This window comes from Mastomys coucha, unplaced genomic scaffold, assembly GCF_008632895.1.
Source record: "Mastomys coucha isolate ucsf_1 unplaced genomic scaffold, UCSF_Mcou_1 pScaffold16, whole genome shotgun sequence".
Lineage (NCBI taxonomy): Eukaryota > Metazoa > Chordata > Mammalia > Rodentia > Muridae > Mastomys > Mastomys coucha.
In genome coordinates this window covers 102,688,595-102,706,883 of record NW_022196898.1, presented here as the reverse complement: position 1 = coordinate 102,706,883, position 18,289 = coordinate 102,688,595, and the positions used below count along the sequence as shown (strand labels likewise).

General features: G+C 39.7%; 1 protein-coding gene across 2 annotated transcripts in view; it reads right to left on the bottom strand.

Annotated features, from left to right (window-relative positions):
• Lrriq3 (leucine rich repeats and IQ motif containing 3) overlaps positions 1–18,289 on the bottom strand; it is a 92,680-nt gene that overhangs the window by 32,779 nt on the left and 41,612 nt on the right. For both annotated transcript variants that reach the window (XM_031375951.1, XM_031375952.1), the window contains one exon: positions 17,225–17,387. In XM_031375951.1, the coding sequence (XP_031231811.1) occupies positions 17,225–17,387 (163 nt within the window). The remainder of the gene's footprint in view (positions 1–17,224; positions 17,388–18,289) is intronic.

The following is an 18,289-nucleotide window of genomic DNA, read 5'->3' as shown; positions in this document are numbered from 1 at the left end:
TGCATGCTAGAAATCACACTAAGTAGAGGCCACCAGTGCTAGGGGATCATAGGCCCAGGACACTACTTACTGTTGCTTAGTGATAAAGAGAAATAATAGCAATCATTATTTACAAAGTTTTTTTTTCTTTTATATTCTTTTTTTTTCAATCTGCCTTCTTAATATTTCTGTCTAAGAGACCAGTTCTATTTCCAGCTTCGGTCAGAGAAGCTCCTTTTTTTCAATGAGGTATGACTAATGGAGAGATTCACTCCTGGAGGATGGTTTTGTGCACTATGTGTTCAAATGCTGATTTCTGTTCTCAGAGATCTAGTTGCAGTCCAGACTTGGTATTATTATTATGAAGCATCTTCTGGCCTTACTTTGTAAAACGTTGTTCTCTACCACTTTTTGATTACAAATAAGGAGCTGGACAGACAATAGCTGGAAAGAAAGGAAAAAGTAGGACTTTTGGGCAGGGGTTTGGTGGAGGGGATTCTCAGAAGATAACCAAGCAGTTGCCATCAGGACATGGATGAAGAAAAAGGCCAGGCCTAAGATAGCAGGTAATGAGGCACGTGGCTGGGAAGTAGGCCAGGCCAGCATTGTCAGGTTAGCATAGCTCAGAATCTGCCCAGAAATTGTAGCTAAAGCTTTTAACAAACATAAAGATCACCATGTCATTACTCAGAGCAAGAGCTGGCATACAATGGCCTAACTTTTACAATTCAAAACTGGTCAAACTGTGTGTAATAAAACACTGTTGAGTACTGAACCATAAACAGAGCATCTATGTTACCCTATTCAAGACTCAGGGAGCATCATGGATGAGGGCTACTAGAAACAGAAGAGCCAGATGTTAGGGAGGATATTTTGAACATGAAAAAGTCATTGAACTCATGAACAACCTTGTCCAATACCTGTAGAAGGTTGGCCACATCACATGCATGAAGATGAGGGCTGGTGAGGCCCAAACCCTTGCTGACAGACTCTGCACAGGTGATGATGGGTGCTGCTGTTGCCGCCACTGACAATCTGCCTAAGCTTCATTAAATAGGCTGCACTCAGGCTCATTCAAGGAACAATCATTAATCTTAGTGAGGACTGGTTGAGAGGAAATAGAGCTTCATTAGAGGACGGGAGGCAAAGATGGCAACAGGGCGTGCAAACTGTCCTAAGGCAATAAAAGATGGCAACAGGGCGTGCAAACTGTCCTAAGGCAATAAAAGAGGGCAATAGGGATGGAAACTGTCCTTACGCAAAATAGGCACATATAATATTGCCAAAGAATAACAGAGATCATTTAAATTCCATTTGAAACATATATGGCCCACTTTTTCTTCTAGAGATTATACTTTATCCTCTCCATTAGAAAATGAGTTTCCTAGCAATCTTGTTTTACTGTACTTATTCAATCCTATTACCCAAAAAATAAGAAAACAAAAATTATATTTGTCAGACATTAGAAATATAGTCCAAATTGTAAATTATATTGGGTTTTCACACATATATGTATATATACATATAAAAGTCAAATAAAGGAAGTATAGTTAAGTAGGACATGCCTAATATATAGGCAACATATATAAAGTCACATAATAAATATATACTAAATTATCCAATTCATCCTCCTTTATGTATTCACTTGTCTCTCATCATTTAAAATCACTGTGACTTTCCTGGTGTTTACAAGACAAAAATGCATGCAGAAAAGCTCATGTATTACACTGAGATAAATCTGTAGGAAGATCATGAAATAATCAAATATCTAATAACTAAACTAGTGTTGTCAAAAGCAAAAATGGCTTTGTTACATGTGAGAAGAGAAAGAATGGATGTAAGCCACCCATACACTGATCATTGAGCTCATGGAGAAGAAAACTTACCAAAATACCTGGCATATATAATTGAGATTTTTTTTTTACAAACACAAAGTAAAATCTCTATTATCCACACTATTGTGTATCAGGTACTTGCACATGATGACTTTAGAAAATATTTATGGCTATTTGGCCAGGGAACATTATTAGCTGATGTTAAATTAAATAAATCAGAAATACATTCATTTAACAGAATCAGAGTTAACTTAGGCTTAGATGTGAAGGCAATGTTTGATAATGTCTCTGGCTGTTTGTGGAAAGACAGTATAATTACGTAGAGATCTAAGTAGCTGAGCTCCTAAGTGGGTAAGAGTAATGATTAGTGGGACAATATCATCAAGGGTCTGTTCTAATGCTATGAGTTATTTTGCTTTCACCCCAGTGTTTATCAATACTTATATGCAAGCTTTGAATGAAAATATAAAATCCTGTTTATCCCATTTCCTGATGTGATAGGCAAAGGAACAACCACACTTAACAACAACCAGAAAATTTGATTGTTGTTAACAGACTGGTTAACAGTACTATTAACAGACTAGAGTCATTGGGCTAGCTGTATAGAGGATGTTATATTGCAGTTGGGAAAATTAAGTTAAGTCACTATCATTAAATTACATTAAATCACTTGAGTACATGGAAAGTATGCTAGAATCTCATCTAGAATGAGGGAATTGTTCTAACATTCTTTTCCCTTCCGAAGCACTCCATCAGATCCTGGAAACATAGTTTCACATGACTACAGATATCCTAGAGCATCAAGTGGTGTCTACCAACTATGCACTCTACAGACTAACATATAGTGACAGCACACCCTGGGTAACTCAGGTCTGTGCAATTCCAGGCAAAGAAAAGGTAACAGAGTAATTCAGGTTTCAAGTCTTCTCAATACTCATTTTGTAATGGAATTCTAAAGTTCAAACAAAGCTTAAAATTTCCATACTAACCTTTCCCTAAAACCCTGTGCCAAATCTTTGCACTCTTTGCTCTTCGATACACTATAAATATGTCTGTGTATTCCTGCTGTCCTCGTTTGAGCCTAAATCTAGAATCATCCCTTTCCAGTCCAAACCAAACCCTTGTATTGTCATTAACAAGATACATTTATAATGATCAAAATACATTTCTTTGTGGCTTTAAACGCCCTGATGGCTGTTTTGGTTTAGAACTTTTTGCTGTGAACTACACAAACTCTGAAAAGTATAACCTGTGACCATATCAACAAACTCATCTCATCTCTGGCTGTGGTTCAGTGAACGCCTGCCACACTGGATTTCATTCGGCCTCATAAACACATCCCAAACAAAACAAGCTATTACATGGCCCAGGGCATTGTGCACAGGGCTCTATTTCCAGAACTGTGCATGGCTAGCTTCCTATGCTTCAAGCATTCACTAAAAATACTTTCTCCTTAGAAAAACTTGTGTCACAGTCTTATGAGAAGCTCTCTCTGCCCCCAGACTCCACTCAGCAGTCTATGCACACTATATCAACCATTTATCACAATGCTTACTTACTAAACTTTCCTTGAAAATCTGGTCCCTAGGAAGGACTTCATTTACAATATTTCCTTGGAGCTGTGAACGGCCCTGAAAGTCAGAACATATCCAAACCTTTTGTTAAGCATGCCATGAGAAGTGATCCAAATAACAACAAATCAAACAACCAACGAGCAATGAGCCACAAACAAACAGCAGTGTGCAAAAAACCAATGAGCAATGAACCAACAGACAAACAGCAGTGTGCAAAAAACCAACGAGCAATGAACCAACAAACAAACAGCAGTGTGCAAAAAACCAATGAGCAATGAGCCAACAAGCAAACAGCAGTGTGCAAAAAACCAATGAGCAATGAGCCAACAGACAAACAGCAGTGTGCAAAAAACCAATGAGCAATGAGCCAACAAGCAAACAGCAGTGTGCAAAAAACCAACGAGCAATGAGCCAACAGACAAACAGCAGTGTGAAAAAAACCAACGAGCAATGAACCAACAAGCAAACAGCAGTGTGCAAAAAACCAACGAGCCATGAGCCAACAGATAAACAGCAGTGTGGCAAGAGCAAAGAGTTTGTGGAGTTTCACTCAATGTGACAGATAATGGTGCTCCTCCATTCTTATGGGAGAATCCAATAACCAGAAATAAGCTTTAAAGAAATTATAGTTTATCTTTTTCCTAGCACCTAAAACTTGCAATATTACTGTCACTTATCTTGGAGTCATTTCATACCTCATACCACCATGTGAGATTTTTACTCAGCAATGCTTCCTAACTACCACACCCTCTTCTGAGCTCTTTCTCCTGTATACCAACTCTGGCATGGAATTTTCTAGAATATCTGCCACTTCGCTTAGTTCCAATTTTTCCACATCCTTACAATATATAACTATAAGCCCCTGGTCAACAGGATAGAAGCTGTTGAAGAAGAAAATCCTTTCTCACACAGGACTCAGTTGAGATACTAACAAATAATCTGTAAAAGGCACAGAAAGGGAACTCACAGCCACATAGCCTAAGCAATCATAGCAAGGAATACATCCTTATGGTATCACTAAACACTTGACTGCTTAACTGAGGATAAACTGAAGTTTTGTGGTTCACAAAGTCCATCCATTCTTGGCTGCAAAACCATGGCAGACAGTTCTTCCTTGGGAGACAATGATTTACTGTTCTGAAATGGTGACAAGTGGCTGTTGGTGGTAACATTCCTTTCTTCTTTCTTAATCCACATTTTAAGTATTTTACAGTAAATACATATTTCTTAGATTCAAGCTACAATTTGAGCCTTTTGATTATTTTTCCAGCCTGTGAATTATTTTGGCTTCTGTTTTCACATTTTCTGTAATGGAATCAGTGGGTTTCTATTTGACAAGAGATGGTAGCATTTGATCTAAGAAGTTCATGGTACAGTCATTACTCTTTTTACATCTAGAAGCTTTTCTATCACCACCATGCTGTGCTGAAGTGAAGGAGTCTGTGCTGAGGATCACCCTAGAAACCTGTTCAGAGTCACAATTGACCCACAGCCCTTGGTGTCTTATCTTCTGCTTGGTTTTCTCCTTCATGACTTCCAAATTGGCTTCCAGATACCAACGTGTGAACCCAGACAAAAGAGTTTCTAGATGCTACTCCAAAGATCTAACTTTTGGGTTACACAAAACAGGTAATCAAGTTTATCCTAATGGACATTGTTGGCTATGTTGTTCGGATCCATGCTCAGACATCTCTGCACATCAGGGAGCTAGTGTACTGTGAGGCTAGCATGCACTAGCTTCAGGGCTCTCAGAAGCAGGCTGCAAGCACATACATCTGTCCTGGGGACTCTTCAATGCAGGCTGGTATTTGCAGTGAGCTTTCAAGACTAAGTGCTGATTCCCAGAACTAGACAGAGAAAAAGGGTGTCATTCCAAACAAACTCTTAGGAGTAATGACTGTAGTTTGAGATGCTAACCTTAAAAAAAATTGGCAGGTTTAAACATTACTTTGTGAACTGCTACTACCTTACATTTGATGCCAACATTGCTTGATCTGAAAGAGGATTCAGCAAGACAGTACCCTAAGGCAATGACGACAATGCACAAAAGGGGACCCATGTAAGCATAAGAGTACATATAGGAAGTACATAACTTCAGTTCAAAATGAAATACAACAAAAATAGTCATGGAAAATGAAAGTGATGGATATGTTTATTACAAATGTCCAGTTTTAGAGCATATAAAAAATTCACTGTAGAAATGCCACGTTTGCTTAGATCAAGATTGTTCTATTTTAGGGCCCATCATAAGTAACACTAGAGCACTAGAGACACTGATGAATTGAGGATTGAGCTCTCTTTTTTCACACAGTGGGTGTGTAGCAGTGGAGTTTGGAAGCCTAATAAGAAAACACACTACAAACTTCCACAAGAGTTTAGACTTTGACTTCAAGGTGAGGGAAAGCAAAGCTTAGGCTAGCCTCCAGCTATGTCACCAACAGGAATGCCTCCCACAGTTTCTACAGTCCAGTGCAAACGCCATTCTTTCTGAAGTCACAGTGAAGCCGATACAGCTTTCTTTATAAACTGTGTACCTACTCACATGGACAATATTTCACCCAATCTCCAATGTTGTTTACATAAATACAATATTGTTGTTATCCAATGAACTGATGCAAAACTATTGCTGGAGGGCAGAAGAGATGGGCCAGTAGGCAAAGCATTTGCTGACCATGTGTGAGAACCAGAGCTCAAATCCCCAGAGCCCTGGGGGAGGCTTGTGATAATGTACACCTATAATCCAAGAGCTGCCATGCTGAGAGAAGGATGCATGTGGCAAAACCTCAAGATGCTTTCTGTCTAGCTAGCCTGGCATATAAAGCAGTGAACAACAAAGCAACCCTGTCTCAAAACCACGGTGAGAGTCAAGCATCAACATCTAAAACAAACACACAACAAGAATCATTGAAGGCCTAGCAAGATGGAAGTTTAGTAAAATCTCCTAGTGGTCAACTGCAAAAAGACAAGATGCTGGAGAGAGATGGTTCCATGGCTAAGACTGTGTGTAGATTGTTTTTGCAGCATACCCAAGTGCGATTCCAGTACCCATATTAGGTAGAGATAGGTTACAACTCTAATTCTACAAGAACTGGTGCATTTTTCTGTACTCTCAAGCAGCTTCACTTATATGTACACCCATCACACAAGCACACATTCCCATACAGACATATAATGATGGGTAAGTGGACCAGACAGAAGAACACCAAACAAAAGAACTGCTAAGGTTGAGTGAATCCAGACCCGGAGAGTCTCAGAATTAAGAATAGCAGAAGCAGAGCCTTTCCCTGCCTACCTGTACCTGCTCTGGAACACATAATGACAGCCAGCTCCTCAGTTTATATAGTCCCTGTTCACATGGAGTAAAGTCTACAAGTTATTTCACCAAGGATCATCTGAGGGTAGCTGTTTTACTGAGTTATAACACTTGGGGAAGAGTTCCCCCTCCTTAAGCGTTCATTGTTGGAACTTGGACCCAATCAGCAGACAGGACTCATGCCACTGCCAAACCTGCCACTGGTATTGGTACTGTTGTTGTAGAGGGACCTGGGCCACCTGTCCTGTACAGACCACCCAAACCTCCTTGATTTTCTTCTAAGAGCTGTAACACTTTTAGTTTTCCTGGCCTTACTGAGATCCATGGAACCCATTCATCACAGGTTTCCCTTTATCCATTGAATAGATAGAAGATGACACACGTTCACATATAACAAAAAATAAATCAGCTAAAATAATCTTGATAAACTCTAATAACTACATGTTACCAAGGCTTGATTTTTCAGTAAGTACAAAAGCTGAGCAAACTAACAGGGTTTAAAAGGACTAAATCATTCATGAAAAGTATCTCATAAAAGACCAGGGCCAGATGACTTCACTGCTGAATTCTATCAACTATTGAAAGAACTATCACCATATCTTAAGTTATTTCTACATTCAGAGAAGTATGTGATGCTTGCAAATGTATTCAAAGGGCCAGCAATACTCAGACATTAGAAAAGATAGGGCAACAACCAGAAAATATAATCTATAACCAATATCCTTTGTAGACACATATGCAAAAACTCCCAAAAGATATTAGCAAACTGAATCCAAAAGCACATTAGGATGCAATGGCCAGTCACTATGCAAATAGCCAAGCAGGACACATCACAGTATGATAAGAGACAGAAAATCATCGGAACATCTCAACAGATGGAGAAAAATCAGTCTATAAAATTTAACAGGCTTTGTGGTTTTAAAAAAATGAAACATACCAGACACAGAAAAACCATATCTAAATGTTATGATGCCACCTATAATAAACTAACTGCTAAGCTTATGCAAAATGGGAGGAGAGGACAGATCCCTCTAAACTATGACCCAAGACAAGGTGTCACATTCACTACTTCAAGGAAACATGGATGTGCTTACTGGGGAAATCAGCACAGAATGAGGGGGCAGGGGAGTTGGTCAAGCCAAATCAAGTTTTTTGCAAACCAGTTGAGACAGAGTGAAGAGGCAACCAAAACTTTTGAAACTCTACAGCAGAATTAATTAGCCTTATTGAAACTGGGAGCAGACCTTAATATTTATTTTTTTCTTTTTTACACTGCAAATTTACGTAAAAATAATTTCTTAAAAGTATAGAAAGTGACTTGAACAACTCCTTCTCATACGCCACTACCCTACCCACTCCATTAAGTCCCTTTGTTTCATATGGTTTGGCTTCCACCTTTAGGTTATCTGTATCTTCATAATTGTATGTATATCTACAGTTCAGAACCCAAAATTTACAAAAAAAATGTTAAATATGCATCTTTCTATGAGTGATATATCTTGTTTCTTCAGTTGCATCCATTTTCAGGCAAAAGATTTCATTATTCCATTTCCTCTTCAACTAGAAAGAGAACAACATTTACTCTTTCGTTCCTGTGGTGGACTGTGGTGGACTCCATGTTGGAAACACTTCCTTGCTGTTATGAATAGTGCTGCAGCAAACATAGATGGGCAGACAGCTCTGTGATGTGCTGACCTGCATCTGTGGGTAAAGGCCCAGGAGGGACAGAACTAAGTCATATATTAGGACTGTTGTGCTTTTGGGAGTACTCTCCATATTGATTTCTATTTCAGATGTACAAATAGACAACCAGTACATAAAAACATTACCTATAACTAATATTTTGGCAAATGCAAATTAAAACACCAATGAAATAGCAACTCACCTCAATACAAATGTCTATGTGTTGTGGACTAAAATAGCTAGTGCTGACCAAGACGTGAAAGTAAGGAATATAAATTAGTGTAAACACTATAGAAGGTGGCATGTACTTTCCTAAAGAGGATTATCAAACAAGGTGTAATAGGGTATCCCCAAGGTTCTCACTCACACCCACTCCCGTGTCAGCTATTCTCCCTACCCCAGGTACTTGTTTGTGTGGCTGCTTGCTTTTGGAGACAGGATCACTGAATACACATCAGGCTGACTTCCAACTTGTGGTCCCTGGTACTATCCTCTCCTTAGGTTGGTAGTGCAGCTGTGTGCAACCTCACAGGTTCATAAGTAGAAAAAAAATGGAAATGGTACCAGTATTTATCAACTAGTAAGTAGATTAGAAATATGTTATAAATGTTTGGGGACAAAAATAGCCAATTAGAATAATTTGTGACAAGGGTGGAGCTAGAGATAATTATGTAGAAGCCAGGTCCAAAAAGATAGCTGTGAATGACCTCTCTCATTGGCAGACTGTCAAGTCCATCTCCTAGCAGCTGAGTAGAACAGTGTCTCCTGGCAGCTGTGTGGAGTGGTGAAGAAAAGGTGATCCATGGATACTGAGCTGTGCTTAGGAGCTGTCCTGGTGTGCTAGTGCATTAAGACAATAATGTACTGCACATATTTTCTCCATAAAGAGGAGGTATAGCTTCCTTGATACAAGTACTATATAAGGTATACTAATGGAAGCATCATTAAAACGTATTTCAAAAAGTTTTAACTACCCCTTAAAATCAATTCAATTATTTAAAAATAAATTGTAGTCAATTTTTACAAAAAGTAAACGTCCCTTTTTATGTTTGTCAGAATTGCTATACATGTATATTTTACTAGTCAAAGGCTGAAATATAACAAAGTAGCATTTTAGGAGCATCCTCAGGCTTTCTTGGGGGAACAGTCTCAGCAAACCTACACATAGATGTCGAGTCTGAACACTGCCATACATAAACCACAAAGCAGCAGGGAACCCAACATTGACATTGTTTCTCCAAGGATGAACTCCACAAATGCTTCCTGGAAATATACTTTACTGAGGCGTAGACACAAGTCGGGCGACAGAAAGCTGTGGCAGGGGCTTCTTTTCACCAAGAGCACAACACACAGAAACAGCCAAAGCCTTCCACCATAAAGCAATAAAAATATGTTGTAGGTAAGTTAGGTAAGGAATGACCCTTTTATTGATTTTTGTTGTCTTTTTATTAGAATAGCATGGTAGCTTGAGTTTCCACTCTGTCTTTTCAAAGCAGTATAATAATGATGGTGCAATTCCTTCAGATTAGGGCTGGTGACACTAGCCATCTTAGATGAAGAGTAACTTCATGACAATTTTATTGCAAGATTCAATTTGGTAAAATATTTTGTCCTAGATATATTACTAGATGAAGTTCTCTTTTCCACCCAACACTTATCTTCTATGTACAGCTGACATCCCTAGTGTCCAATCAGAGGCGGGTTTTCATTGCTGTTGTCCAGAGAATGGAGTGCGTGATTCCTTAGTACTGATGAAAGGTGAGTACAGACATCCAGCCTACTTCAGTGAAAATTGACCCATAATTTTGTTTTATCCTGAAGAAAAATACAGTGATAAAGTTTAAAGATGGAACACATACAGTTAACCTCATCGGATGTGACAAGAGCTAGCAAACACTACTCGGTCTGGAAGTCAGTCGTCAGTGCCTCTGCTTTCCAGAGCTCATGAATTCTATTAATCATGGTTCCCACAAGGCAGAGAAACCAACACTGGGAATTTGGCACTTCAACAAAGATCAAAGATACATCAGGAAGAAACTTTGGAACCTTCCCTTCCAGTTGTACTGCTCATGAAGGTTTCTGTGTAATGAAATAGATACCTCTTCATTTAATAGTTGAATACATATGCTTACTCATCATGTAGAGGCTACATACCTCTTTCCAAACAAAAGCAGCAGTGTGGAGACATACTACAAAATCTTAATGGTAGTCAACAGGTATTTTTCAGAAGGCACTGACCTGCTGTTTCCAGGTGACAATGATGGCATATTGAGCCAGATCATTGCTCCAGTAACCCATTTCTTATTTCTAATCACAGGGCAAAGGAATGTGGTATGAAACCTACCTACCAAAGCATTTGCTGTAGGATACTTCTCTTACAGTAGCATTCAGGATTAATACTTTTAGAAAATACACTATATCTCTGAGTTATGATGTATATATCAAAACTATATGAATACAGCTTGAATTCTGCTTCTTTTAAATGTAACAGTTTTTTTAATAAACTCAGTAGGTTCTATTTAAATATATTTGTGTATATACACATAACAAATAAAATCAAATATATTCAGAGAGAATTGGTTTAAGAGTGGGGTAAGGGGAGAAGTTTGAGGTAGAGTAATCAGTGGTAGCCAAAGAAAAGAAGAGGAGGAGAGAACTGATATAATTCTATTTCAGTTAAAAAAATTACAAAGAAATTTTAAAAATAAAAGCCAATTTTATAGTTCAGGGTACATTTTTTAATATCTCTTATAAATATATTAGTGTACTAGATAACAGATAACTGGGTGGACAAAAGACCTGCATCATAAAACCTAACATACTGTAGCTTAAAAACATAAAGACATTCATTTCAAAGCTATCTTTGAAGGAGATGGGGTTTAAATGATTGTAAAAGACATACAAGCGGTAGAAATCTAAACAATATTTTTGCTTAAGCAGACACACTCATTTCTCCTCACAGTAAAAGAGCTGTGTCAAAGAGGAAAAGTCTTTCTGGGGATTGCATCGGAGGATGCTGCAAGCTGAAGGATGGAGGGAAGCAGGGAAGAAGGAGGTGCAATCTGGGAGTTCTCACAGAAGTAGACAAACAGAAGGAAAGGGTGTAGTGGTGCTGGCTGTGGAGCTCAGAGCTTAATTTAAGGGGAAGAAGCATTTTAGTTTGTGTTTAGAAGAGAGGATGTTTGGTAATCATCATGTAAGACAGTAAAAGGGACCACAATGGAGAGAAGGGAGGAGGAGGGGGACACACTGAGTGAGGCCTTATACATCATGAAGAAGAGAGCACAGTCTCAGTAAACAGACAATGGGTCTTTAGGGGCAAAGGTCAAATGTCAATTCTAAAATCTTAACTCCAATACTAAAACCTTTTACCATGTGGTGGTATGCCTCTCATGAGGGAAATAGGAATGGCAAGAATAAGATCTTCCTACAGGATAGGAACATAGTTCATGGATTAGAGAGCTCATCCAGCAAGTATGGAATGTGGTGTTCAATTCCAAACACTGCATGGACTGAGCCTAGTGGTGTCTATCTGTAATCCCAGAACTACCAAAGTGAAGGCAGGAAGATCTGAAATTTAAGATCAGCCTTGGCCACATAACAAGTCTGGGGCAAGCCTAGGAAAATGTCTCTAGTCATCAACAATAAAACAAAACCAGTCAAAAGTAAAACACACAAACACTCACACACACACACACACACACACACACACACACACACACATACACACGAGCTTCTTCTCCATGCTTGTGCCCCTCCCACAATCTACCCCTTCCCCAACTCCTCAGGACTGTGGCCATAGATAAACCCAGACTTAAACCTTAAAGCTCTCTAAGAATTTGGCATTGATAATAGCTAAATGAAAAATGGCAACAATTAGGTTTTAATCTCATTCTGACCCTTCCTTAACCCTTTCTTCCTTGGTAAACTTTCCCAATTTCTTAAGTCAGAGCTTGGGCACATTCAAGAGCTTGGAACGCATATGCTAGCTTCCTATCAGAACCTGTTCCATTTAAAATTTATATATTAATGAGATGGATGTGCTTGTTTATTTTTAAATAAAGAATTAAATATTGGCTGAATATTAGATTATGCATGGCTCAGAATGTTTTTCAGAGTTGATTGATATTTTGATTTCATAGTCATCAATACTATGAAATGCCAGACATCTACTTAGGGTCATTTCAGTCAGTGTTAGAAATTCTGTTTTAATTCTAAGTCAAACTTAATTAACAATGTGTTTTTGAAACTCAACTGGGCAACTCACATAGTGTTTTTCTTATCATATAATCTAATGGTAGTCAGTCCAAAAATACTGATTTGATATGTGCTAAGGAATGGAAGATTGAGGACAGAAAAATAGTAAATGTATTTATGTTCTGCTTTCTAAAAAGGTAGGAAACTTTCCTGGCACACTGACAGTCATGAGACATGATAGGCTGGTCCGGACTCTGAACAAAGGAACCTCAAGCAACACCCCTTAGCCCCCCATGCAGTCAGTGGCTTGTACAGTACAAAACTTCTGCTGTGCTCAGAACTGAGGCTGCAGTGAAGCCTGCCAACGGAAAATGCAGGAGCCACTGGAGACATCACAGACACACTGTGGGCTTAATTTTGCATTACATTGTGCCATTACATACTATTCTATTCATTCTATTCAGGATCCTTTCACTAGTAGCAAATGTCTCATGCCTCCTGTCTGTGTTCAGATAAAGGGCATGGTCCACAATTTAAGAATTTGGACTCAACATAGCCTCAAGATAGTCTCTTGAGATAGTCTCTCTGTTGAGTGAAGATCAAGGAGTCTAGGCCCAAACCCACAAGCCACAAACTACTTGCTACATTGAATCTTTTAGGTCCAAGGTCTCCTATGTGTGTCCTCTTTGTGTTTCAAACTCACTGGTCCATAGTGACCAATTCCTCAGAGCACACAGCAAACCTCCCAGTGTTTGCTCATCCTATTGGACCTGGGAAAGGACTCATATTTTATAAATCAGAAGTGTGGTCCATCACAGATCAGGGCACATCCCACATTTACTCTGACATTTCTAAGACCATATCTTCTGGTGCTACTTAGAGCCACCTGTACTTGCCATACTGGACCTAAGGATACTGTCTCTATATCCCATGCCACATATACCGAGTCAGCTGCTTGCTCACTTTAACTTAGGGCTAGACTCTCTGGAGCCTGGAAAAACAGAGGTACAAAGTATGTGCCCTCTGTAAAGTCATTCAACACCCTGAATGGACTGCTTCGTTTTACACATCACAGACAGACACAGTTGGTCAAAGAGATGAAGCTTTCAACCATCCATCTAAGTGAAATATCCACTTACTACTAACACTATTCTGAGCAGGGAAAACATGGACACCACACCACATTACAGCATGTCCTCAGGAAGCTTCCAAACAGAAAACGTTCTCAAGACACTGATTTCAATGGGAACAAAATCTACAAAGTGTACTTAAAGATAACATCATTATCTTAATTCAGTGAGATGTAGCAATGCAAACAATAAAACAAAACAGATAATCCAAGATATGAATGAGAAATACAAGCCATTAAACAAGCAATCAGAAATGGTAGAACTAAGCCTGGGGGTGGGGTGGAGCAACAGCAGAGAACTCCCAGCAAACAGAATTGAATATACTCCGACAAGTCTTCTGAATTAGCTGAGCTAGATGAAAGGGAAAATGTCCAGGAGAGATTCAGGACACCACTATGAAAACATCTGCATTACGGGGCTTTCAGAAGGAGCAGTCAGGATGAAGTTAATGGGCACTGCATGAAATAAGAACTGAACTCTCAGGCACCTTCAGAAGAAGGTGCATGCCTTAAAATTCCAATGATTTTCCATCATATTTGTAGTGTAGTACTTCTGAAAATGGGGACTCCTCTCTGTCTCCATAGGCCATGGAACAAATGTTAGTTATTATAACAGCAAAAAGAAAACTACATGCCACCAAGAAAACATCCAGATAATAAATGAGCATTTATAAGCATGGTGAGCCATATGTGTCACTCAGGTGTCCGTGTACATCGCTTAGGAATAGTAAAGTAGGACAGTTGCAGCTTTACGGTATTTGCAGATCACCCTTCTGGTTTCATGATAACTAGAGAAAATGAAAACAAAGTGATGGGTATTCTACTTTTCACGGTTGGTGGATCAAGGCTATGCTTCAAACAGTCCTTAGATCTAAGGGTTGTGCTTAGGTGTTTGTTTCGTTTTTCTCCACAGAGGCTCAGCAGGAAGCTTCTTGCCATCATGTGACGACTCAGCAGTGACTAACAGACTTAGCAGACACTGGGCCAACTAAAGGAACTTGCTGCTTTGAGGCAGGAAGGGTGCCCATGAAAAATGGGGGAGAAGATGTTATCTTCACCCCCGCTGAAGCTCACCACTCTCACCCAATGGGTATACTTTTCTTTTACACCATATTACCTCTGAAATGCCTACTTTAAAATAATTCAAGAGACCATCTCTGTAAATAATGGTGTGATTATCTAATAATTGACTTTACTTACCTTACTATTATTTTACAGGGTCAAACCCTCAGTGAGGAACTACTGTATTAGCTAGTACAACCTGTGTATAATTTTTCTCAGTAAACTCTGAGAAAAACCAAAATTGGTTGTGCCAAAGAGTATTTTAAAATAGTCTTACATGTCCCCCCAAATTCCCTAATATTAGTATTCAAATTTCCCCCAAATTATTCAGAATGGTAAGAGTCTCCTTCAAGCTAGATCTAACTGTATCATTGTAAACCTGTATTTGTGTGCCCCATGAGCAGCCATAGCCACACCCCCAGCAGTGTCTGCAGGCCAGGGGAAGTGTGGGAAGAGCTGTTCCCACACTCACCCCTGCATCTGATCCAGACTCTTAGGCTTTCCTTCTGACTTCTGAGTTCCAGTTCTGTGTGTCACACACTGTTTTTCCACAAACTCTAGATGTTTACTTTACATTTCCTTCCAGAATGTAATATACACTCCTTCTTCTGGTCTGTTCCACTCTTTAGGATACCAAAAACAGGAGCAATTTTAAATCATTTTGGTCAGGAATTTTTTAGCCTAGATCGGATCAAATTTAGACACCCATTAAATCATTGAATTACTAAATCATGAACTGCATTCTGCTTAACCCATTCGACTGTTTTATTGATGACATTTACAAAAGTGAATTCCCTGTATCCTGTGTTGGCTGGCCTCACTCCTTTTCTCAGTTCCTAACCTATGTTTTCATTTCTTATTGCTTAGAACCTGACTTCTCAGATTCACTCTGAAGAAACTTTCATCACTAAATTTGTAATAAGCCAAGTTCCAAGGCAGAACAAACTAATTGGACAGGAAAGTGGTACAATAAAGTATAAACTCTTACATCAAATTGCCATTTTTGACCACAGGGAGATTGAAAGCAAATTCTAAACAAAACAAATAATTCCACATAACTGAAACTAAGAAAAATAATTGCCACTATTTTAAGAAACTAAGATGAGCTTGTATGATGGACTGTGAACAGCTACTATAAACAATGACAAAGCCTGAGACACATTTATTTACTAGGAAAGATTGGGCCTTACAGGTAAGTGCTAGCAAAATTATTAAAATATGAAAGAAATGTAAAGCATATTTATATTTTAGCACAAAATTCATAATATCCAAGTGTTTTCAAGCCCAATGTTATGTTCTTTGATATCTCATCAATCTTTAAACAATAGATGCTACTCTAATTTTTACACAAGTGGTAGTGACTTGCATTAAGTTAATAAACATTCTGAGCCACACTCATATTATCATCTGTATACAGGAAGAGGGTTGTCATTTTATAGCACTAGCAAAGAATCTCTATAGAAAGCAGACTCTGCTCAAGTGGTGGCTACAAAGCCTGGTTTTGTTTTTTGGTTGGTTGCTTTGATTTTTTTATTTGTTTGTTTGTTTGTTTGTTTGTTTTTCCTGCCTGTGAGCTTTAATTTTAGGAAGTGCCATGCCCTGTGGAGCAAATTCAGAGAAATGACACTGATTTTTAAGGAGAAACATGGTTATGATAGAGTATGTTTGTCTTCACAACAATCATTTTATCCCAGGTACAGGTATGTGCTTTGAGGACTGGGAGGATGGTTATATGCTCTATGCAGCATGTGAACATTGAAATCACAGCAGTGACACTCTTCCCATTATGATCAAGCAGCTCAGGCTGTTCTCAAGAAAAGTGTACTCATGCAGTCGACTTCGGAGTTCACCAGAAGGTTAGCACCACAAATTTTAATACACTGGTGAAACATCACCTCTATCACAACCTGACATCCAACCAGAGAAAGCCAGGAAAGTGATGGATGCAGAAGTCAATCTTCAGAGCGCCTGGTCCAAAGCTGGATATACAACACCTATCCTGGGACCTCAGTCAAAACAGCCACACAACGCCTGGCACATTAGGAGTTCAGCAAAAGCAAGTTAGTTTCTTTCTCTTTATAATTTTTTCCTCAAAACAATTTCGGGCTTAACAAAAAACATTGGATAACTGTTATACTGCACATAAAATTAAAATTACGAATCCTTAATATGCTACATATAAAATGTCTTTACATTTCAAAACTAGGAAGTTTTCTGAGCCTCTTACTACTCACTGTAATCAGACAGGAGGCAAGCATAGGTTAGCACTGCAACTATGACAGAGTGGTATGGGGATTTGCTAAAGCGCCTTATAATGCTCTTCTCTGATACCCACAGATCCTAACGCAGGATCTAGTGAAATAATGAGAACTATTTGGTGATACCGAAGATATGGTATAAATTACAACCTTACTGTTGGAAATGATATGTCAAGATAACTAATTATACTTACTTGCTTCCAGTGTGACACCTTCCCTTTTATGTTAGATTCAGGCTTGATAAGGAAGATATCCTCCAGGAATTTGTCTTCATCACTTCTGCCTATGCAGATCAACTTTGTTTCAAGTACCCTGATCACTTTGCTGTGGTGGTGCTTCTTACGTGTGAAATAGGGGCTGAATAGAAGGGATGAGGAAACAACTATTAACTGTTTGGTTTTTTGTATTGAAAAGGGGAAAACTGCTTACAAATTAACTGTATCTTAGCAAGCACAGCGAGAGTCCAGTCCACCATTTCTTTTAGCTGATTGCCATTCAAGAACTGAGAATATGCCATCAACATGCAGATATCCATTTCATGGTGAGCAAATTGAGGAATGAATGAACAACACCCTAAAAATAGCCCCTCCTGACACCCTACTCTGGGCTGTTGATGACAGTGGAGGGACTGGCAGGGCTAGGTTAGCACTGGGCAGCCAGAGGTGGGTTAGCACTGGGCAGCCAGAGGTGGGTTAGCACTGGGCAGCCAGAGGTGGGTTAGCACTGGGCAGGCAGAGATGGGTTAGCACTGGGCAGGCAGAGATGGGTTAGCACTGGGCAGGCAGAGGTGGGTTAGCACTGGGCAGGCAGAGATGGGTTAGCACTGGGCAGGCAGAGATGGGTTAGCACTGGGGAGGCAGAGGTGGGTTAGCACTGGGCAGCCAGAGGTGGGTTAGCACTGGGCAGGCAGAAATGGGTTAGCACTGGGCAGGCAGAGATGGGTTAGCACTGGGCAGCCAGAGGTGGGTTAGCACTGGGCAGGCAGAGGTGGGTTAGCACTGGGCAGGCAGAGATGGGTTAGCACTGGGCAGGCAGAGATGGGTTAGCACTGGGCAGGCAGTGGTGGGTTAGCACTGGGCAGGCAGAGATGGGTTAGCACTGGGCAGGCAGAGGTGGGTTAGCACTGGGCAGGCAGAGGTGGGTTAGCACTGGGCAGGCAGAGATGGGTTAGCACTGGGCAACCAGAGGTGAGTTAGCACTGGGCAGGCAGTGGTGGGTTAGCACTGGGCAGGCAGTGGTGGGTTAGCACTGGGCAGGCA